The sequence below is a fragment of the Knufia obscura genome (assembly GCF_036327395.1).
Source record: "Knufia obscura strain CCFEE 5817 isolate CBS 148926 chromosome Unknown scaffold_1, whole genome shotgun sequence".
Lineage (NCBI taxonomy): Eukaryota > Fungi > Ascomycota > Eurotiomycetes > Chaetothyriales > Trichomeriaceae > Knufia > Knufia obscura.
Window position 1 is genome coordinate 1,886,405 of NW_027042687.1, and position 20,086 is coordinate 1,906,490.

At 51.0% G+C, this 20,086-nt stretch overlaps 10 protein-coding genes across 10 annotated transcripts; 6 read left to right on the forward strand and 4 right to left on the reverse strand.

Moving 5' to 3' along the window:
- Nucleotides 1-322: 322 nt before the first annotated feature.
- Nucleotides 323-1,007, forward strand: PMZ80_000700 (uncharacterized protein; the record flags this gene model as incomplete). Its single annotated transcript, XM_064869150.1, has 2 exons — nucleotides 323-545; nucleotides 598-1,007. 2 exons carry the CDS (start codon nucleotides 323-325, stop codon nucleotides 1,005-1,007), a joined length of 633 nt encoding a protein of 210 aa, XP_064734647.1.
- A 315-nt stretch (nucleotides 1,008-1,322) lies between these two features.
- On the forward strand, nucleotides 1,323-3,509 carry HEM14 (oxygen-dependent protoporphyrinogen oxidase; the record flags this gene model as incomplete). The annotated part of the gene is made up of 2 exons (XM_064869151.1): nucleotides 1,323-1,745; nucleotides 1,803-3,509. 2 exons carry the CDS (start codon nucleotides 1,323-1,325, stop codon nucleotides 3,507-3,509), a joined length of 2,130 nt encoding a protein of 709 aa, XP_064734648.1.
- Nucleotides 3,510-4,038: 529 nt separating this feature from the next.
- REI1 (pre-60S factor rei1) lies at nucleotides 4,039-5,544 on the forward strand (the record flags this gene model as incomplete). Its single annotated transcript, XM_064869152.1, has 1 exon — nucleotides 4,039-5,544. One exon carries the CDS (start codon nucleotides 4,039-4,041, stop codon nucleotides 5,542-5,544), a length of 1,506 nt encoding a protein of 501 aa, XP_064734649.1.
- A 2,160-nt stretch (nucleotides 5,545-7,704) lies between these two features.
- Nucleotides 7,705-7,970, forward strand: PMZ80_000703 (uncharacterized protein; the record flags this gene model as incomplete). The annotated part of the gene is made up of 2 exons (XM_064869153.1): nucleotides 7,705-7,717; nucleotides 7,810-7,970. The coding sequence occupies 2 exons, from the start codon at nucleotides 7,705-7,707 to the stop codon at nucleotides 7,968-7,970; spliced, it is 174 nt and encodes a 57-aa protein (XP_064734650.1).
- A 594-nt stretch (nucleotides 7,971-8,564) lies between these two features.
- PMZ80_000704 (uncharacterized protein) lies at nucleotides 8,565-9,578 on the forward strand (the record flags this gene model as incomplete). Its single annotated transcript, XM_064869154.1, has 4 exons — nucleotides 8,565-8,617; nucleotides 8,670-8,796; nucleotides 8,845-8,897; nucleotides 8,948-9,578. 4 exons carry the CDS (start codon nucleotides 8,565-8,567, stop codon nucleotides 9,576-9,578), a joined length of 864 nt encoding a protein of 287 aa, XP_064734651.1.
- A 552-nt stretch (nucleotides 9,579-10,130) lies between these two features.
- PMZ80_000705 (uncharacterized protein) lies at nucleotides 10,131-11,237 on the forward strand (the record flags this gene model as incomplete). The annotated part of the gene is made up of 1 exon (XM_064869155.1): nucleotides 10,131-11,237. One exon carries the CDS (start codon nucleotides 10,131-10,133, stop codon nucleotides 11,235-11,237), a length of 1,107 nt encoding a protein of 368 aa, XP_064734652.1.
- A 996-nt stretch (nucleotides 11,238-12,233) lies between these two features.
- On the reverse strand, nucleotides 12,234-12,506 carry PMZ80_000706 (uncharacterized protein; the record flags this gene model as incomplete). Its single annotated transcript, XM_064869156.1, has 1 exon — nucleotides 12,234-12,506. One exon carries the CDS (start codon nucleotides 12,504-12,506, stop codon nucleotides 12,234-12,236), a length of 273 nt encoding a protein of 90 aa, XP_064734653.1.
- A 177-nt stretch (nucleotides 12,507-12,683) lies between these two features.
- CRH1 (transglycosylase) lies at nucleotides 12,684-13,847 on the reverse strand (the record flags this gene model as incomplete). Its single annotated transcript, XM_064869157.1, has 1 exon — nucleotides 12,684-13,847. One exon carries the CDS (start codon nucleotides 13,845-13,847, stop codon nucleotides 12,684-12,686), a length of 1,164 nt encoding a protein of 387 aa, XP_064734654.1.
- A 715-nt stretch (nucleotides 13,848-14,562) lies between these two features.
- PMZ80_000708 (uncharacterized protein) lies at nucleotides 14,563-17,190 on the reverse strand (the record flags this gene model as incomplete). The annotated part of the gene is made up of 1 exon (XM_064869158.1): nucleotides 14,563-17,190. One exon carries the CDS (start codon nucleotides 17,188-17,190, stop codon nucleotides 14,563-14,565), a length of 2,628 nt encoding a protein of 875 aa, XP_064734655.1.
- Nucleotides 17,191-18,338: 1,148 nt separating this feature from the next.
- On the reverse strand, nucleotides 18,339-19,931 carry PMZ80_000709 (uncharacterized protein; the record flags this gene model as incomplete). The annotated part of the gene is made up of 1 exon (XM_064869159.1): nucleotides 18,339-19,931. The coding sequence occupies one exon, from the start codon at nucleotides 19,929-19,931 to the stop codon at nucleotides 18,339-18,341; it is 1,593 nt and encodes a 530-aa protein (XP_064734656.1).
- Nucleotides 19,932-20,086: the final 155 nt, after the last annotated feature.

The window sequence follows — 20,086 nt, forward strand, 5'->3', positions numbered from 1 at the left end:
GTTTTGGCTGTGCGGTGTCGATGCTGCGAAGCGCTTTGTGTGTGTTGAGAGGTGATGGATAATGTGAAAAGGTGGGTTGGTCTCTTGTTGTGTGGTTTCCGTTCCTGTGAGTTCTTCTTGTCTGGCAATTTGACTACAGCTGTTGCTCGTTGAATATTGCTATCTATATACTGGTCTACAGCGCGGTAGACTGCCATTGCTACGAACACATCAATTGGACAGAGACTACCCATACCTGAGCACACACATTTGACCATATCCGGAAAGAGAACAGAGAGACACACAGGCACTACAGGGCAGCACGAACAGCGAACCACGAGGCATGCAACAGTACACTCTCAGCTGCCTACTGGCAGTCTTCCTTCACACCCTACTAGTACGAGCACAATCCGGCGACGGAGGCGCAGCAGAAGGCTTCAGCAACAGTAACCTCGGAACCGACGCTGAGGATGGCGCGGACGGCGACTCGAACAGCAGTGCAAACTTGAGTAAAGGCGCGATCATCGCGATTGCGGTTGTGGTTGCTGCTGTGGTTATTGGTGGTGGTATGTTGACTACATCTTGACTAGCAAGAAGTTTATGCTAATGCACGAGCAGTCACACTCGCGGTACTATTCTACCTCGCGAAGAAACGGCAATGGCAGGTCCGAGCCACGATTCGCCGGACCACGACACGAGTTGTTCGAGCAATGACACCCAGGACACCAGGCTTCACTTTCCCCAGGTCGCCGAGACCAGATACTACGAAGCAGAGTCATACATTCATGGACAGGAACAAGAAAGTGAACAATCGAGATGTCGAGAAGGGATTCGTGAGCCTGGATGAACAGCTTGCAAGATCGAGCGAGGAGGACAGTGGGGAGCAGGGCCAGCACAGCAGGAATCCGAGCGATATGAACAAGAAGCTGCCGAAACCGAAGATGAACATTAATGTGCCGAGTAGCCAGTTCGAGGTTGATAGCCCGTTGAAGTCGCCGATGTGGCAGAGGATCCTGGGACGGAAGTAGATGTGGTCAGCACGAGTTTTCCAACATTTTGATGTCGAACATGTATTGTCTAGATATGAGATATGCCACGTTATACCCTGTTGCTTTTATTTACAATGCAAATCTTTGCTTCGATATAGTGTTCTTCAGCTCGCTCAGCTTCTCCCTTAACATGGCAATCAAAAGCTCGTGATTCCGCTTTGGGCCGAGATCGTGCTGATCATCGTCATCAACCTCGAAATTGTGGAAACTGCGAATCGCGTGCTATCCATCACCTTCCTCAGATTTAGGTGTCGGTCACCAGCTTTCGATGTCGACGGTGCTGCCCATCCGGAAATGCACCTTGCATGTCGATATGGAAGCTCTCACAATGCGGTGAAGCTTGTGCTGCCACGAGCATGGCAGATCAATATCCGCTCATTTTCTACAACACCATTACGGCTTGCAAGAGGCTACAAGCACGATCCAGACTCTGTACCTGATGGACTTCTCGGATCCTATATCCCGAATGCGAATCCGAATCCTCGCGCCAAAAACATCGCCGTGATAGGTGGAGGGGTCAGTGGACTTGCAACAGCATTTAATCTGACCCAGGACATTCCAAATGCAAAGATCACCATCTATGAGAAGAAGGAGAAGCTAGGAGGTTGGGTAGATTCAGAGCAGGTAGAAGTTGACGATGGATCAGTTCTGTTCGAATGGGGTCCGCGTACATTGCGTCCTGATTTGCAGGGTAATGGCATGGCTACACTACAGTTGGTACGATATACGTAAATCACGTATCGCAGTTGAAGAGGAGCTAATATCAGCACAAAGATCAATCGGCTTGGGAAAGATTTGACCGATTCCATGCGCGGAGTACCCCTGGGGCACCCTGCTGCCACGAATCGATACATCTACTACCCAGACCACCTCGTCCGCATGCCTGGCCCGAACCCAAACACCGGTGTGCTATCGAAGATGTTCGACCTTGGTCGTACTGTCCTCAGCGAGCCAGCTTTCAAAGGTATTGTGCCTGCGCTTCTAGCAGAACCTACCATTGCCTGTCGGCCGGACAACGTGAGAGATGAATCCGTCGGTTCATTCATGAAGAGAAGGTTTGGGCCAGCTCTCACAGACAATCTACTGTCTGGCTTGTTTCATGGCATATACGCGGGAGACATCTACAAGCTCAGTGCACGCCAGTTGATGCCATTTGCTTGGTATCTGGAAAATCGAGACAAAGATGGCAATGGGGTGATCGCAGAGATGCTGGAGCTCGTTTTCCGCGCCTTCCGAGTAAGCGCATTCGACCGCCACCGCTTTAGGTCTCGCTTTGTGAAGGATGATGTAGGTCCTGTCGACGAATTCAATGACATTCATCAGGCCATGGCACAATGCAGTGTATACACCTTCGTGAAGGGCGTAGGTCAGCTCACAGATGCGCTGCTGGAGAACTTGCGCAACAATGCTAATGTCACGATCAACACTGGTGTTGAGTTAAGCTCCAAGTACGACAGCTCTCATAAACGCTTTGCGATCACCACTCAGAAGAACGACAAGCCAAAAGCATTCGACTACGCGATTTGCACTACTTCCCCACACGCTCTACACGCCATGATCAAACCAGAAAACACCCAGGCAAAGCTCAAATCTGCCCTCACCCGTGATGGGCAGGGCTTTCCCAGCGTCAACGTCATGGTCGTAAACCTCTACTACTCCAGCCCAGACCTCGACATCCCACGAGGCTTCGGCTACCTCATTCCCCGATCCGTACCCGCCGAGCAGAATCCCGAGCGCGCCCTGGGGGTCATCTTCTCCTCCGAGACAGCCGGGCCAAGAGGCCAAGAGGCATTCCAGGAAGTCAGCAGGCCCACCGACGAGATGTTGAGGCTCGAGAAAATGAAGAAGCGCGCCGATGAATTTACGGAAAGAATATCACATTTCCGCAACAAGAGTGAGGCTGCGAAGGAAAGGCAGAAAAGAGCGGAGGAGGAGCTCGAAAAGACGAGGGCAGTTCACGCGAGTACGCTGAAGTTGTTGATGGAGAAAGATGCCGCTTTTAAGCACGAAAAGGTACAGCTTGGTCAGGATACGGCGAGCGGGACGAAGTTGGCTGTTATGATTGGGGGGCATTGGTGGGACGGATGGGCTGAGAGTGATTTGCCGAGTGAGGAGGAGGCGATCGAGATGGCGAAGAGTGTGATTGGGAGGCATTTGGGGGTTACGGAGCAGCCTATGGTTGCGAAGGCGAGGTTGCAGAGGGATTGTATTCCGCAGTATCAGGTTGGGTATCGGGATGACATGGCGAGTATTCACAAGGAGTTGGTTAAGGAGTTCGATGGGCGGTTGAAGGTTGGGGGTGTTTGGTGGCAGGGTGGTGTTGGTGTTAATGACTGTGTTAAGGGAGCGAGGGAGATGAGTCGAAGGATTAGGGAGGGGTGGGATGAGCAGACGGGGCTTGAGGATTATGCTGAGCCGGAGAAGTGGGTGCTTAGGGATAATCGGACGGGAAGTGAGGTGATGGATCCGATGCAGCAATGAAAAGGCCCTGTAGAATAGGACTCGGAGCATTAGACAAGCGCTTTGTTAGATATCCTTTTCTGTTGATTGTATTACGAACTCGTCCACCTTACCAGTTTCAAGAGGGGTTTTTTCGTGCACGAGCTAAAAGTTGAACTGAGGCCCTTGTTGCCTGAACCACTTCTCGTTCCTGAACCCATGTTTGAAATCGAGGGCGGAAGTACTCCTTACTAATATCACGCAGGTGGAAGGAGTATTCATGCTGCCTGAGGCAATATTTGATCCTCGGTGGTCAAAGCTCCGTCGCTTAAGGTGTCAGGGTCATTCTTGGCTTACCGATGACGAAATTTTGCTTGCCAGCCCTGGTCACTTCCGGCATGCATCACAAAATCACACCCCACTCATCAGTGCCACACAAGTCACGAATATCCTCGTACAATTCGTGTCTAACAAGTACTTGTACTTCATTCTGTTTGCAAACATCTCCTCGTTCTTAGCATAGACCGGCAGTGCATACCTCTTTATACCACACACTGCATTTCTTCTCACCATGGCGACGGCGACAGAAGCGACGACAAATGTCCTCGAGACTCACCCCTACACATGCAATTCCTGCGCAGTCGCCTTTCGAAACAGCGATGCTCAACGGACTCACATGAGATCCGACTGGCACAGATACAACCTCAAACGAAAAGTAGCAGATCTTCCTCCAGTAGCAGCCGACGACTTCAATCAAAAGGTAATTAACGCACAAGCGAGTACCACTGCTGCCCAAGAATCAGCCTCCTACGCCAAACCATGCACAATATGCCAGAAGACCTACTATAGCGAGAACGCCTACCAGAACCATATTTCGAGCAAGGCCCACAAGCTGAAAGCACTGTCCAGCAGCAGCAAGGCTCCTTCTGTGGCGTCTTCAAGAGACACAAATGGCGAACACATACCACCCGAGGCAGAGGCTGAGTTTGATAATGTGGTGGCGGGCATGAAGAAGGCTTCACTAGTGGAGGACCTACCTAGACGACCTTCGAACCCTCCTCCGGGCATTGATCGAGAAGCCCACCCACTGTCGCCCCCGAAAGTTGTGCCTTCTAGTGTGCCCCTGTCAAGATGTCTATTCTGCAATTACGATTCACCCAGCCTGAAATTGAGTGTGCAGCACATGAACAAGATCCATGGTCTCTTTATACCTGAGCAAAACTACCTAGTCGATCTTGATGGCTTGGTGGGGTACCTACAAGCAAAGATTCACGAAAATCACGAATGCTTGCGTTGCCACAAGCTGAAACCCACGGCACCTGCCGTACAGACACATATGCGGGACAAAGGCCACTGCACTATAGCTTTCGAGAAAGAAGAAGAGATGATCGAAATTGGCCAGTTCTATGACTTCAGTAGCACATATTCTGACGATGAGGATGAGTCTTCAGAAACAGCAGAAGGGGCTAAGACCGGTGAGGACGAAGGCTGGGAGACAGATTCGGATGACTCTTCTGTTGCCTCGGACGAGATTACTTCTATTCCCAACGACGATCGGACTGATGCATATGAGCGCATGAAGTTGCATAGACACCACAGCAGCACCGTGGAGAGACCGCACAGAAACCTGGACGGCTTTCACTCTCATGCACACCATCACACGAACGCCGTGTTCTATGATGATAATGAGATGCATCTTCCCTCTGGGAGAGTCGCTGGTCACAGAAGCCTGAGGAAGTATTTCCGACAGAATCTGCACAACTATCCTACACAAGCTGAGCGACTAGCACGACAGAATCGTCTATTGAAAGATGGACCACCCACTACATCTGACGAAGACAGCGATGAAGACATGGAAGACGCTGAGCAGGAAGGACAACAGGCGCCACGATCCCAAGCACTTCTCAGACGTGGCGAAGCAGGCATGCTGGGTGTGTCGGAGCCACAGAAGAGACAAGTTACGAGAGCCGAGCAACGAGGACGAACCAAGGGACAGCGCGACCAGAACCGTTACCAAGCTAAACTTGAGAAGCAGGCCAACAGTCAGAAGCATTTCAGAGATCCACTGTTGCAGTAGTTTTGTGGTGGAATGTTGCTTGTCGTGGTATGGGTATTGGTGGTACTGACGGTGCTTGTCGTTGTGCGCATGGTGTACTGGCGATTGAAGGCGCGGGGGTGGATGCGTTTACGAAAACCGATGACATGAGCATGAGGATAGGAAGGTTTGCATCTCGATCTGCATCTAGATGACTTAGACAATATTGCATAGCGTCAGGGTGTTGTAGAATGTCATTCACTTGCATCGACTGTTGATGTCTCTTCGGCGGTGCCTTGGGTCGAACCTGCCAGTGGTTGGGCCTTGTACTATGACTTGATCAGTCTACTTACTTGCTGAACACTAAGTCACGAAATCAGAACACAATGCACCCAACGCACCCACGCCGCAGAATGGGCACCAATACCCACATTGAAAGTTGCTCTCCGAGTGTTCTCTTCGTCTTGAACACACCACATGTCGACCCGTCACCCCTCATGCAGTCACAGTACTCACACTCAGACGTATGGCCGTATAAAGCAAGCTCTCGTTCCTAAAACGGTAATCGTGTACTTCGTGTACCGGCTGGAAAGCGCATACTCTTGGCGTGTCGTGTCACAACAGTCTCGCAGCGCTGTCACCACATCTGGCCATACAGGGCAAGTCCTCCTTCCGAAAGCAGTAATATGTACATACTCCAAAGACCGACTGGAAAATGCATCTCGCCAAGCCGTCTGGCTCCTGATAATCAATATGTATGTGCTAGTACAGCTTGAGTAAGTCCTTCTTCCGAAAGCAGTAATGTGTACACAGTTCATGGACCGAGTGAAGAGTGCAAGTCGCGAAGTTGTCTAGCTCATGATCAAACTACGCTTTGCAACGAAGCCGAGTACAGTAAGTCCCCCTTCCGAAAGCAGTAGTACGGATATACTCCATGGACCGACAGAAGAGTGCAAGTTGCAAACCCGAAGTCGTTTAGCTTCCTGATGAAATTTACGCTCTAGCACAACTTAGCTAGCCCACCCGGATAAAGAATACGGTAGGGATACCGTAGTTCTACGGTATCTTCTAACGACACGTAGTTCTGCGAGATGTAGTATCTCTTATAACAACGTAGTTATATACGAAAGGTAGTTTTACGAAGCTACGTAGTTTTCTAGTAGTTCTACGGTACCTTTTAAAGATACGTAATTTTATACGAGAGGTAGTTTTATAAAGTTACGTAGTTTTACGGTAGTTCTACGGTATCTTCTAAAGAGACGTAGTATAAAAAAAGAAGTAGTTTCTTTTATTACTATATTCTCTATTCGTTTAGATTAGGTTCTAATAACTAGCTATAGTTAACTACTAGAATATATTTACTATTTTATATTATTACTACTTCTACTAACTCGGCTATCTAAACTATTTAACTAATTCTAGGGATATTATTTATTAATATAAAGTATATTATTATACTAAGTCTAGAACTTAAAGAGATAAAGATACGTAGGTTTAAAACTACGTAGTTTTCTAGTATTACGTAGCTTTTTATAACTACGTAGTTTTATAACGATCGGTAGTTTTCTAGAATAGAGGTAGTTTTCGTAGAACTACGTAGTTTTAGATCTACGTATTTAATAAAGAACAGTATTTATACGGTAACTCATAGAGAACCTATATACCTACCGTAAATATACAGTGGGTCATTATAAACGGTAGAGCCTTGGTATAATCACGGAATTTCTGGTCCAGGTCAACCAGCTAAGAAAGCTAGAATAAGCAAGTTCTCCTGCCAAATATGGTAATCAGGTACTTCGAAGACCGGCTGAAAAGTGCAAACCCGTTAGCCGCTGTTTAACGTTCGGTGCAAAGTGCAGTAGTGCAAGTCTCTCACCTGTATACGGTAGCACGTGTTTGTGCGCGACGCAGATTACACCTTCGCGTATGGCCCAGTTGGGCAAGTCCTCCTTCCAAAAGCGGTAATCGGCAAGTACTTCATGGACCGGCTGAAAAGTGCAACACGCATGAAAAGTGTATCACGTGAGAGACGTCGTGCATTCGCTAGTCCTGCCCGGCGCGGCTCAGTTTCCTCCAGTGACGATCACTGGTATCAGCCTCGTCGCAGCTACGACTTACATCTCAGGAACCATCGTTAGCATCAATTGCGTCTGAGCATCGCCCTTTGCTTTTTGCCAATACCAACCGAGTTTCGCGACAACTATGGCGAAGAAAGGTAAGCACAGCATACGGTTCCTCTTGCACAACCATTCCATACCACTTCCAGCCTCCATGGACACACGAACATCGCATGCTAATCCAGCCTAGCAAAATCCCGCACGATAGCAGTCCGCCTCATCTCCATGGCCATGACCGGTTTCTTCAGGACATATGTCAGACCGAGGACGAGTAGGCCGCTGAGTATGCTCAAGTACGATCCGGTAGTGAAGAAGAAGGTGTTGTTTTTGGAGCAGAAGAGGGGGAAATGAGAGTGTTTTTGGGCTTTGGAATGGATGAGATAGGGTTCTGTGCATGAAGCAACATGGCGCACGAACGACGCGCTGCATCTGGCGTTTGGGCGAGATGGCGCATTGATTGTAAGAGAATTATGGTGCAGCTTCAGCTTCGGCTCTGAGGACTGAGGTCGATCACTGAGTGGGGAGCATCTCTGATATGTCACAGACACGACCGACGTATTGGACTCCGCGGTTGATTATAGCTGGGACCATGAGAAGGATTAGGTAGTGCATGAGCAGACACAGCCGTCGAAGAGGTGGCTGCGGGGAAGAGCTTTTATCGCACCTTGACGCGGAAGGCATGTTGTGACCAGGGACAGAAAACAGAAAGACCATAAACATCCAGATGCTAGGGGAAGGTACGACTGACTACAACTGCGCCACGAGTCAAAATTTCTACTATAAGATTGAGAGTGTAGGGTGGAGGCAGCCAGCTGATCGATCAATCGAAGATTTGCCATTTGCAACAGTGTTCAGAAAACCTCCCTGACATTGCTGCTTCCTGCAGGCAGACTTCACTATTGCTATAACCACCCCGCATGTTGGCTCACAGCACAGCTACTGAAGATGTCTCTCGAAAACGTCACATCGCTCAATTTCAACTTCGACAATCTGTTCAGGTAAGCTTCAGCGGCCTCGTCGAGGCCTGTGTATCTGACGTTTGAGCCACAGCTACCTCAGTTCTGGACAATTCGCAGACTTCGAAATTGTTTGTGGAGACTTTACCTTCAAAGCACACCGAATCATACTCTGCCAAAACAGCGAGTACTTTAGAAGACTTACTTCACAAAACTGGAAGGTGAGACCGTGCTGCATCTTAAAAAATGCAGTGCTGAATTTGCTTTAGGAAGGTCAGCAGGCCAAAGCCACATTCGAGGAAAGTCCAGCCATCATTGCACGGCAAGTCGACTGTTCCGCTGGTGTTCCATACCACTAACCTACATCATCAGACTCTTGATCTTCTTATACAAAGGGTCGTATCCCGAAGGTGACATCGCACAGTCCGCCATTGAACAGTTCCAGAACATCGAGGATGAACTTTGTCGCCCCAACCAGCAGTTATGGCTTCACGCAAGAATGTATGCTTTGGCCTCAATGCTTGACTTGAACGACCTCTTTGATGCTGCAAGGATCGCATTTCACAAGGCAATCATCAGTGATGCTTGGCTGTCGCAGGAGACCTGGCCTGACCTCGTGCACTATGTGTACACTAGCACGGTTCCTAGCGAGGGCCATATAAGACGCAGAATCTTGTGCTCCATCAAGCACGTTATGTCGTACAACGCTGAGAAGGTCACTCGATGCAGCGTCGAAGCAGCTATCAGGATCTGCCCAAGCTTTGGCGCCGATCTGGTCATGACATTCATCGGTAAGAAGCTCTACAAATGTGGGTCATGCGGACGCGAGGCCGCAGTACTGTTCCATAAGTGTAGTCATGGCGCCGGTAACGCAGAGATCTGCTCGCATGGATGTGGAAAGGGTCAGCTTGAGGTCCTCGCATGCAATGGTTGCTGTCAGAAGAACGGGCTCGTGATTAGTGATCGGTCTGGTAAGCGCAAGCTTGAATTAGTGGGCCAGTAGCTTCCTAGGCAAGGGTTATCTCAACATGCGGCACTCTACTGGAGCGGTTTGCGCAGATTCCGATAGACGTACAACCTCGTCCCTGAGGCATGACAACACAATTCCAACACAGCACATCCGCACAACCAAAATCTCAATTCGAAACACTCGAAGTCACGACAGATACACAAACTGCAGGATTATCATGACTGACACAGACGCATCCTATCCCCGCTGTCGGAGTAAGATGTTTCCCAATTAGGCAATGGCCTTAAGTACCCTTGAAAGATTGACATAAAGACAGCCTGACTTGGTACGATCGCCACCAGTAAGTCCATGGCACTGACTGACTCTTCATAACATACTGCTGAGCACGGAAATAAAGGTTGCTACAAACAATGTAGCGCTTTACATGGAGGGTAGGTAGCAGTGCAAGTGCATTTGCACCTACCCAACATTAATGCAATGCTTTCCCAGCAATTCGAGTATATATTCGAGGGACTCCCATCATGCCAGACCTACTGACTTCCATCCATGTCAAAGCAGAACGATCAGATACCAACTTTTCCAACAATGTCACCAACAAAACTCCTCCTCACTGGCGTTACTGGCTACATCGGCGGCACAATCCTCTCCCACCTCCTCTCATCCATCAAATCCGGCACCATCGATCCATCTCTCAAGGACATCGAAATCTCCGTCCTCACCCGCGACGACTCCCGCGCTACATACTTCTCCTCCACCCTCAATCTCAAAGTCCACACCATCACCTCCCTCGACGACACCCCCGCCATAACCGCCGCAGCCGCCCAAAACGACATCGTAATCCAATGCACCTCCGGCTACCACGGCCCCTCCGCCCGCGCTCTAATACGCGGCCTCGCTCAACGTCGCGCATCACAAGTCAACCACACAGGCGTCTACTACATCCACACAGACGGCACCTCCAACCTCGGCGACAAACCCATAACCCGCACTCACATCGAACCCCGCACATTCAGCGACCGCGATCGCGACATCTACGAGTACCTCGTGCGCCGCAACGCAACAGAACACTACCCGCAACGCGCCGTGTCCATCAGCGTTGTGGACACAGGACTCGAGGCATCTGTGCCCACAACCACTATCATGAGCCCCATTATCTACGGCCTCGGCACAGGACACTATAATCGGCTGTCTATCCCGTACATAATCCAGATGCGCAGTGCCATCCGCGACGGCTACGCGTGCTACGTCGGCGATGGGTCGGGTCAACACGATTACGTTCATGTCCTGGACCTAGCTGTAGTCTACGAACTTGTCCTCGCTGACTTCGTGAGTGGTCGGCGGAAACTGCCGACTGGCAGGGACGGAATCATCTTCAGTGAGAGTGGGAATTGCACGTGGCGGGAAGTCGCGGGGCATATCGCACGGGCCGGGAGTGAGCTGGGCGTTTGTGATGCCGAGCCACGCAGTGTAAGTTTGCAGGAGGCAGCGAGCAAATGGGTGGGTGGGGATACGCAGCTCGTGGAGGTGGGGTTTGTGGGGAATCATAGGACGAGGGGGGAGGTGGCGAGGGATGTGTTGGGGTGGAGGGCGGGACGGGGCAGGGAGGATTGGGAGGGGAGTTTTAGGGTTGAGATGGGGGAGGTTGTGGGGGAGTATAGACGCGGGGAGGTCGCGAGGGTTCCGGGGACGTAAGTGCGGTTGTGGTCGCAGACGTCCCAGTCTGCGTTGGCCCTCTCGAGGAGCATAATAGCTCACTCGGTCTCTATTCCTGTAGCGGAAGCGATCGTACTGTAGGTGACGCAGCTCTTGGCTCTTTAGACTGCCCTTCCATTCGATCTTGCTACAATCGGTAGGTAACACAGTCCTGCTCCTTCCTGCCTGTACCTTCCTCTTCTCTCTCAGCTCTGCAAATCGTGCTTTCCTGATTCAGTTCGTACCTTGGTTCTACCGGGTCGCGACTGCCTTCTGTTGGGTTTCACCCTCCTGCTTTGGGCCGCGCCTTCCGAGTCCCTAGTTAAGGGTCGCGCCTTCCTGGCTGCTGTATCGTACCTTCCTTCCCTACCGTGAGTCGTACCTTCCTTATCCTTGATCGCACCTTCCTTACGACTGACTACTTCGTGCCTTCCAGACGAGTAAGTAAGTTCGTTCGTACCTTCCCCTTCCCGCCCACTAGGTCGTGGTTTCCTTGATCTCGGTCGTGCCTTCCTTACGGCTGACTATTGCGTACCTCCCTTACGATTGACTATTTCGTGCTTTCCTTACGGAGGGTGTAGATTGCGTTGCAGGCGTGAGACGGGATGGGGTGAATGTAACTAGCGAGCGCTGGGGGACTGGACTGAACTGGCGGTAAAAGCGTGGTGGGCAGCTGGCGTTGAGGATAAGGAATAACAGATAAAGATGGGAGGAAGTGGTTGTGTTGTGGTTGAACATGTTATACATGATTAGCTATTTACTGGTAGGTGTTCACTCTTGAAGAGTCCACCTTGTCTCTATAGTTCATCCCCTTGAGCATGAGCATATCGCTTGCTCGTCCGTCTCTATCCGTTGCGTATCTGTCCGTTCATTCGTGATCTGTTCCTTCCATGCATCCCTCGACCTCCCTGGTCTTTCCCGTAAATGCATCATCCGTCGCTAAAGAAGATGCCGTCCAACTCCGTCGCCATGTGAATTCAGTCTATATTGGTTGTTTTACAGCATCAGCACAGCCGATGCAAACGCTAGCGCTGCTAGCATAATCCCTGCTCGTCGTGTGTCTGAAGCAGCTTCGTTGGCGGTTTGTGCCAGCGCGACGCCACTAGTTGTGGTCTCCGACTCTGATAGAGAGCGGGTGTTCGCCGTCGTAGTCTGTAGCGTGGTTGTTGCTGCAGAGTAGGCATTTCCACCAAGTGTGTTATACGAGGTGGATGTTACCGTTGGTGCTAGCGTCGAAGCTTGTGAGTACACCGGGGCAGTCGGTGTCATGGTGAGGGTTGTCAGGAATCCTTGGTCATTGTAGGTTGTCTTGACTTCAAGGGCAGGCGATGAGGAGGAACCCAGAGGCAAAGCTGAGGATGACGAGGTATACTGAGGCGGTGTCTGTGGAATACTGTTAGCTGAAGCTCGATACTGACGAATTGAGACGAAGGAAAGAAAGAGGGTCTACGAACTGATTGAGGCGGCATCACTTGGTGGGCGGACTTTGCCGTCGGCGCCCACCGCCCACCCACTAGGCAGGCCGTTGATGGATGTGTAAGTAACTGTGGGACTCACTGATGTTACAGCTGATGCGCTGGCTGTCACCCAAGGATAGCCAGTCCTAGTGGCATACGCTGAGGAAGCAGCTGCATCTGTTTCGAAGGGTACCGTTGGGTTACCCGCTGCGGTACTGTAACTTGGTGACTCGGCTATTGAGGGTGTGTTCTTGCCAGAGCCGCTTGAGTTGATGGTGCCGCCGTTGGATTTGATGGATTGCCAGGTGCCGGCTGTTCCCTCGTAGGAGTAGGATGTGCCGGTAGAGTAATCTGTGACTGCGATGGCTTTGACGTACATGGTGAATGGACCTTGAGAGTAGTCGACTGGTCCACCAGCCCATGTGATTGTGCCTGGAGCGTTGGCGGAATCGCCTCCAGCCCAGGATCCAACCTTCAGCATCATTGGTGTTTGAGGGTATTGGCCAGCTTCGGCATCTGAGGCCTTCAACACTCGTACTGTGTTACCGTTGATCGACCAAACTATCTGGTCTGCGGTCCAATCAATGCTGTATGTGCTGAAGCTGTCGTGGTTGCCCTGTGCGCCATGGAAAGCGCCTCGATTGTATCCCGTCACCGTCTGGCCTTTGCCGAAGTAGTTTGATTGGACTTGGCTGTTGTCTCCTCCTAGCCATTCCCAGTCGATCTCATCCAGGGCATCTGATAGTAGGACAGCACTACTGACTATACCAGTGCCTGGCGCAGCCTTGATGACGAAGTCGACATGACCGAACATGATGTACCATTTTGAAGCTAGTGTTGGACTGTCTCCGCTCTTTGCAACAGTGAAGGCAGCGCCATTCGAGTCGTAGGTTGGGGCACCGGTGGCAGTGAAGTCGCCCGGCGCTCCATTTGCGAAATCGATATTCTGGCTCGTACCGAGTGCCGGATTGGCAGGGCAGGTACCTGTGACAGAGTCAGTCTTCGTCCTGAGATGATTCACCGACCACGGAGTGCACATACCTTGAGTTGGGTTGCAGGTACTGTATGTTTGGCCTGCGATAGAAGATATCAATGTTGCGACGACACTCAACAACAGCAGTGAATAGGTAGCCATTGTTCTGTTCCCGTGCATGATAACAATGTAGGAAACAAGTTAACGGGAAGAAGCATAAACCATGAATAGTAAACAAGTCGAGAGTTAAATCATGGCTTGATCGATTACGTGTGTTTGCACGAGGGAATCATTGCAAAAATCCACCCGAAGTGAAGCGTTTCTTTCCTTGGAAGAGGTTGGTATTCTAGAAACAGGGTTTGTTTACACCTACCATTCGAGCACAGCCTGCAAGTGTTTGCATGTGAATAGTCGGAACCAACCTCTTCGTAGTCATCATTGGATATGATCCATGTTCATGGAGCGAACACATCAGCTTGGGATGCTTGGTGACAGGAAAGTTGGTGGTTGGCAAGAGTGCCGAAGAGGCTGGTCGTCAAAAGAAGAGGCGCATGCTCCGCTTGGGCGTAGCCAACGCTCGGTCCAACGCTAACCTAGAAGAGCATGGTTGGAACCGGCAGCTGAATCGGAAAGCGCTTCCGTTGCCGCGATCTGCTTCAGCCACAGCTTGGGGAGTCATCCCCGGGACAATTTGTGATGCAGGGACAGATGACAATAATGCTTGGTCTCAATCGTGAGATACTACATAGATCGCTTGAACGCAGATATTCAGGAAACGACGGGCTCTGGTGCCGTTGCTGGTACATAGGTTGTGCAGTCCTGCCGCTACTTGTGAACGACTTGCTCCTTCCAATATAGCCCTCCATTCCATAGTCCAACTCCTCGATGTAACAGCTCACTTAGAAGATGCCAACGAGCTCGAACGCATCCCGCGTGGTACAGGCAACATACTGACACGTTTGCCTCGACTACCGACTGATGATGGTGGTCTCGTAATCGTCCGCCTGGACAATGGGCTCGACCCGAGCTCCGTGGTCCTATCCTCTTCAGGCGACTCCTCCCTGCCGGTAGCACTCGATGGCGCACCTGGCAGCTCCATCTCCGAGTCGGCAGCGGTACCGTCTACTGAATATCTCGGGGGTGTCCGGACCACCTCATCTAGACTGTGCATCGGAGAACTTCCCGTATGGCAGGCTGGGGATGCCGCTCTCTGAAGTATACCGATGCTAGGTCGTGAGCTTCGAAGTGAGGATGGCGGACGCGCATGCTGCATAGCGTCTATCGATGATGGAATATTAGCCAATGATGACGGTGACCTGATCGTTCCTGGTGTTGGTGTCGCATTGTTGCGTGACTTCGAGTAAGGTACTGGCGCCAACAAACCAGTATCATTCGGTGCAGGCGACTTTATGCGATCGGCGAAGGACCTCAACTGTGAATGACTTGATCTTGACGAGAGAGGATGATGCTGTTGAGGTATAGGCGACGAAGTTGCGTCACGACTGAGAGGACTGCGCAACGGTATGCCAGCTGAGTGCGAGGCTGATCTGGGTGCTATACGGTAGTAGGACGATGGTGTTATCGATGCTCTCTTGTTCGCATTTGCTGCAGCTGCATTGGCTCTGACAGTGGATGACCATCGGGGTCTCTCTGACGGTGTTTCTGCTCGACGTGGTGGCAGTGGCACAACAGGCGGTCTATAAAGGCCTTGCTGATAGACAGAAGCCGGTGCTGGGGACACAGACCGTCGAGGAATCGAGCCAGTCGTTCGGACTGACATAGGAGTAGTTGGTCGGCCGAACTGAGGCTGCAGTGAAATTCGTCTGTTGTTAGAAGATATGGGTGGTCCAGGTCGTGATGCAGCCATCGACGATGCAGCACGCGGCTTGCTGTAGCCGTTGAGGCCGTATCTTGGCACAGGCCTTGCCGATGATGATGAAGCTGGAGTGGGTAGATCAATGGACGATGGTGGTGAGCTTCCAGGTGTGCCGGCAAATGTACCGTGGCTTGACAAGGATCGATCAGCTGAGACGATACTCGAGATGGACTCTCTCAAGCTCGAATTAGAGCGTGCAGTCACAGGCTCCAGTAGTGTACTCAGCTCTCGGGTGCGGTCTTCGAGCTGTCTCATTCTAGCTCCCAACTCCTTATTGAGGCGTAGAATTTCGCCGTTGACCGTAAGCCTGTCCTTCAAGCCTTTCTGTATAATGGACACAACCCGACCGATCGCCGGCATATAATGCATTTTCTTGGCTTCGAAGCTCTCGACCCTTTTCGCCAACTGTGCTGGGTTCGTTCTCGCAAAGCCTGCATTGAGCGCATCCTGGACCTTAACAATGCTGCGTTCCACAGACTCGGCCATCTTTGATGCTTGTCGCCCAGCATTTCGAAAAACGACAATCCATCTATCTTCGCTGAGTTCTCTTCTTAGCCTCTCAGCTTCCTCTGATAATTGTTGCCAGCTCTTCTCCAGCCGCTCTCTTTTGTCCTGCAGCTCTTTGCATGCTTGCGGAAATACCTTGTCCGCTCTAGCTTCGAAAAGAGAAACACGCATGGGCAAGAAGTCGAGGGACGCTCTTAGCGGCTGCATACGGGCGAACAGGCTCAAAAGTTTCGTGTCGTCTTGTGGATTCTCTATCACCGGCGATCCAAGCGGCGAAGACTCGAAGGTCATGCTGAACCTCGAATTCCTGATCTCTTCTTTCTTCTTGGTAGGTTCGTCGATGAAGGTTTCTAGCTCGTTGATGTCGATTTGCTCTTCGGGTTCCTCCTTAGGCTTAGTCATGTAAGCCATATGTCTCTTCTCCTCCATCTCAAAGACGAGCTGGCTTAGACTGTCCAGCTCTTGGGCGACTTCTCCAAGAACTGTATTCCACAGCTCTTCCCACTCCATGGCAACCTCGACCTGCTCCTGTATCCGCTTGAGACCGTTCCTAACATCGTCCCAGCTGATCAGGGTGTATTCCATCTGTTCCACAACAGTACTCAGCTCTTCAGCCCTTAATTCTCCAACATCCCTCCGCATTTGCAGCTCTTCGATGGATGCCACATAAACGTTGATCAGGTTCTCGAATTTGTTGATCGTTTTGTTTGTCTCTTCCAGTGCTTCCCTTCCCGCGGCTGCCGCCCACTCGATGTCATCGTCCCCATCCAAATCCTTCAGCATACGCAGAGCCTTTCTATTCCAGCTGTTAATCTGCTCGGCTGCCGCATACAATGCTCTACACGCTTTTCTCGCAGTGGGCAAATGGCCGATACTAGCGGACAATGACTCTGCTTGCGGTAGACTCATGGAACTAAGTCCACTCAGCTGACTGCTCAGCGACGCACGAGAAAAGGAGTAGATACTGTTGGTCCTCGAGAGGGGCTCAGGTATGAAGAATGAGCTGGCATCGCTCGAAGAAGTGGATTCTTCTTTGACATTTTTCCGGCGTTTGCGATCCTGTGGTGCTTTGGGTACTAGGAGTTGATGGAAATCGAGGTCGAAGGAGGGTTCGCCGAACGACTGCTCTTGCGCAGACATATCACTACTGGTAATGGTGGAGGTTGTCGCTCATCAATTGAGGTAATTGACGCGTCGGTGTGCAGTTTGTATTTCGTGGTCGATGATAGTGAATCGTTGCATGAAGATATCATGCGTGAAATACAAGGCTTCGATCGGGATTGAATTACTGATCGTTTCGATCTGGTGCTACACGGCTGTACTCGTCGGTCGATTTTGTGAGCGTTTGTGTGAATCTATTGTGTACAGGAGCGATCGATTTTGGAATACATTGCAAGGAGAACACGTTAAGCAAACACGTTGGAACATCAGGTTTTTGGAGAATCAGGCCTCTGACACTTCAACCGGGCCGCCGTGCATTGGGCTTCTCTAGGCGACTTTAGTGCCACCATACTCCGTAGAGGAAAGTCTATCCACTGATATCGACCCTTGAAACTTGCTGTCCGGCCCAATCATAGACTGGGAATAATTTCTCCCCTTGAAAGCTGCGAACGTCCGTGCATGTACAACCGGGGATGCTCCGTTTTGCTGCATTTGCGTATTGTTTGTTTACATTTGTGTACCTCAACACGAAAGATGAAACCGAATAGAAGAACAGAAGCTGCTGTATATAGAGTCATCAACTTGAGTATAACGCGTAAAAACCCCTGAGGTAGTCTACGACAGTTCAACATTACTGCCATTCCGAAGATCTTCAAGGCCGTTGAAATGATTGTGGTGGGCCTCCACTGAACCAGGAGATTGGTCCGGAAGTGCCACTGAAATTGTTGCCTGAAAATCGCTTCGAGGGGTTTGTGCTGGATTTACGATTATTCTTCTGCCTCCAGCTTCTTACCCCATGGATGCAGATACGGAATGTGGTCATCTACTCAGCTTCTGGTCTACGGAGTGGTGTGCCTGTCATAGTGTTTTCAGGAGAGGTAAACCCTTTTCGGTCTTCCTGCAATGCTCATCATCGTTGCGGCCTTAGTTACTGGACCTTTCCCTCAAGTGAGCACCGAGGTTATTTGACTGGGGTCATGGCCACATCAAGATCTTCGAGAAATCATGCCTAAATTTTAAACTGGGCAACCCGTCCAACAAATACTTTTGGAGCTTTTGGACACTATGATTAATCATGGATTCCGGACCTCGTAGCCAGATGACAGCAATCCAACCTGATCAATGTTCTAGCTAAGCCAACACTCGATCTGTCTCGTAAGCTTCGTACAAGGTACATTCACGACCCTCCAAAAGATATCCCCAAGCCACACACTAAAGCATAGCAATACCCCCCATCCCAGAGCTAACCCCGTCACAAAGCCCACGTTCCCGCCATACCCGTCCCCATAGCCCGTCACTCGCCAAATCCTCGGCATCAACGCAAACCCCAAAGCATGCAACACCGGCCCATGCACAAGGTAAAACGCAAAGCTAATCCTCCCAAAATACTGACACACCGGCCTCTCGAATACCCGCCGAAGACTCACAAGATTAGTGACACAATGCACAACAATGACCGCCCCGAACGGATACCAGAAAAGATACAACCACCCCCACGCGTACCCCTCCGGCGTGATCGAAGACAGAAACCGATATCCAGGCGTAACCTCCGCCCATATATCCGGACTAGCCAAGAGATACAGTCCAGCCACGAACAGAACCCACTGACCAGTACGAACCAGCAGACCCCTATCCGGCACCACCTCAAACGTACCCCACATCAAATCAATCTGCGCCACGACAACACCCCCAAGAAAGATCGCGACCTCCCATCGCACCATCCTCAAGCAATATCCGCAAAGCCCAACGATAACAGCCAACCTCCACCGTCCCCTCAACCCCGCCGTCCCAACCAACACAAGAAACAAAACCATCGAACTCCGAAACTCAAGCGGAATCGTCCACGTATGCGGATCATAGTCTCCGTAGACTATCTCCCACGTCCACGGGTTAATCCACCTCGCCCACTGATGATAACAATCCACCAACTGCGCATACGCGCTCCCCAAGATCCTCGGATGCTCCTCCGGCATTGCACTAACCCAGTTCCTCGGCCCAGTATCCCCCGGAAGTCCAACCTCACCGCGCAAAACAGCAGCCGTACCATTATACAACCCAAGCCGGAGCGCAATAACAACAAGTAAATTGCCCACCGTAACCGGGAGGAACAGCCGAAACCCACGACGAAACACAGCTGAGCTAAGCGCTTTATATGCCTGTGCATGGCTCCCTGCGCCAACTAATTTAAGGAACTTCCGACTGAGTACATACCCCGATATAGCGAAGAAGACATGGACCATCGCCCGGCCGCGGTATAGCAACGAGATGAATGGGAGCTGGTGGTAGTGCAGGAACTTAGCGCGATCCTCGAGGTTGGCCACTTCTGCACCGTAGCCGTGGATGACGGTGTAGGTGTATGGGTAGAGGAAGTGGAAGTTGAACACGATGAGACAGGCGATGCCGCGGAGGCCGTCGAGGCATTTGATTGTGTTTGGTGGTGATGGGGTGGGGGCTTCTTCGTCTGTGGAAGGGTGGGTTCGGCGGTTGAGGAGGTGGTGGAGAAAACTTGGGGTGAGGAAGCGTAGGAGTAGGAGGTTGTAGTGCACGAAGGTTTCGAGGAAGGCATTTTGGTCGATCCTTCGGAGGAAGGTGCGTTTGAGTCGGGTGAGGCGGGTTGAACTGGTGGAGATGGAGGTGTCGAGCTCCTTCTCTAGGAGTGTTGAGTCATCTGAGGAGGAGTATACATCGTCCAGTAGCAATCCTTGGTCGTGGGTTGACATTTTTCACGGAAGACTGCTCATGACCTGGATTTGGTGTAGAATGGTGACATGCTGAGGACTGAAAGAGAAGCAAAGGTCGTTCGGCCATGAGTCTCAGAAATGGTCCTGGCAAAGACTCGACTAGCCACGCCTCAGCGCCAAGAAAACGGCCTTAA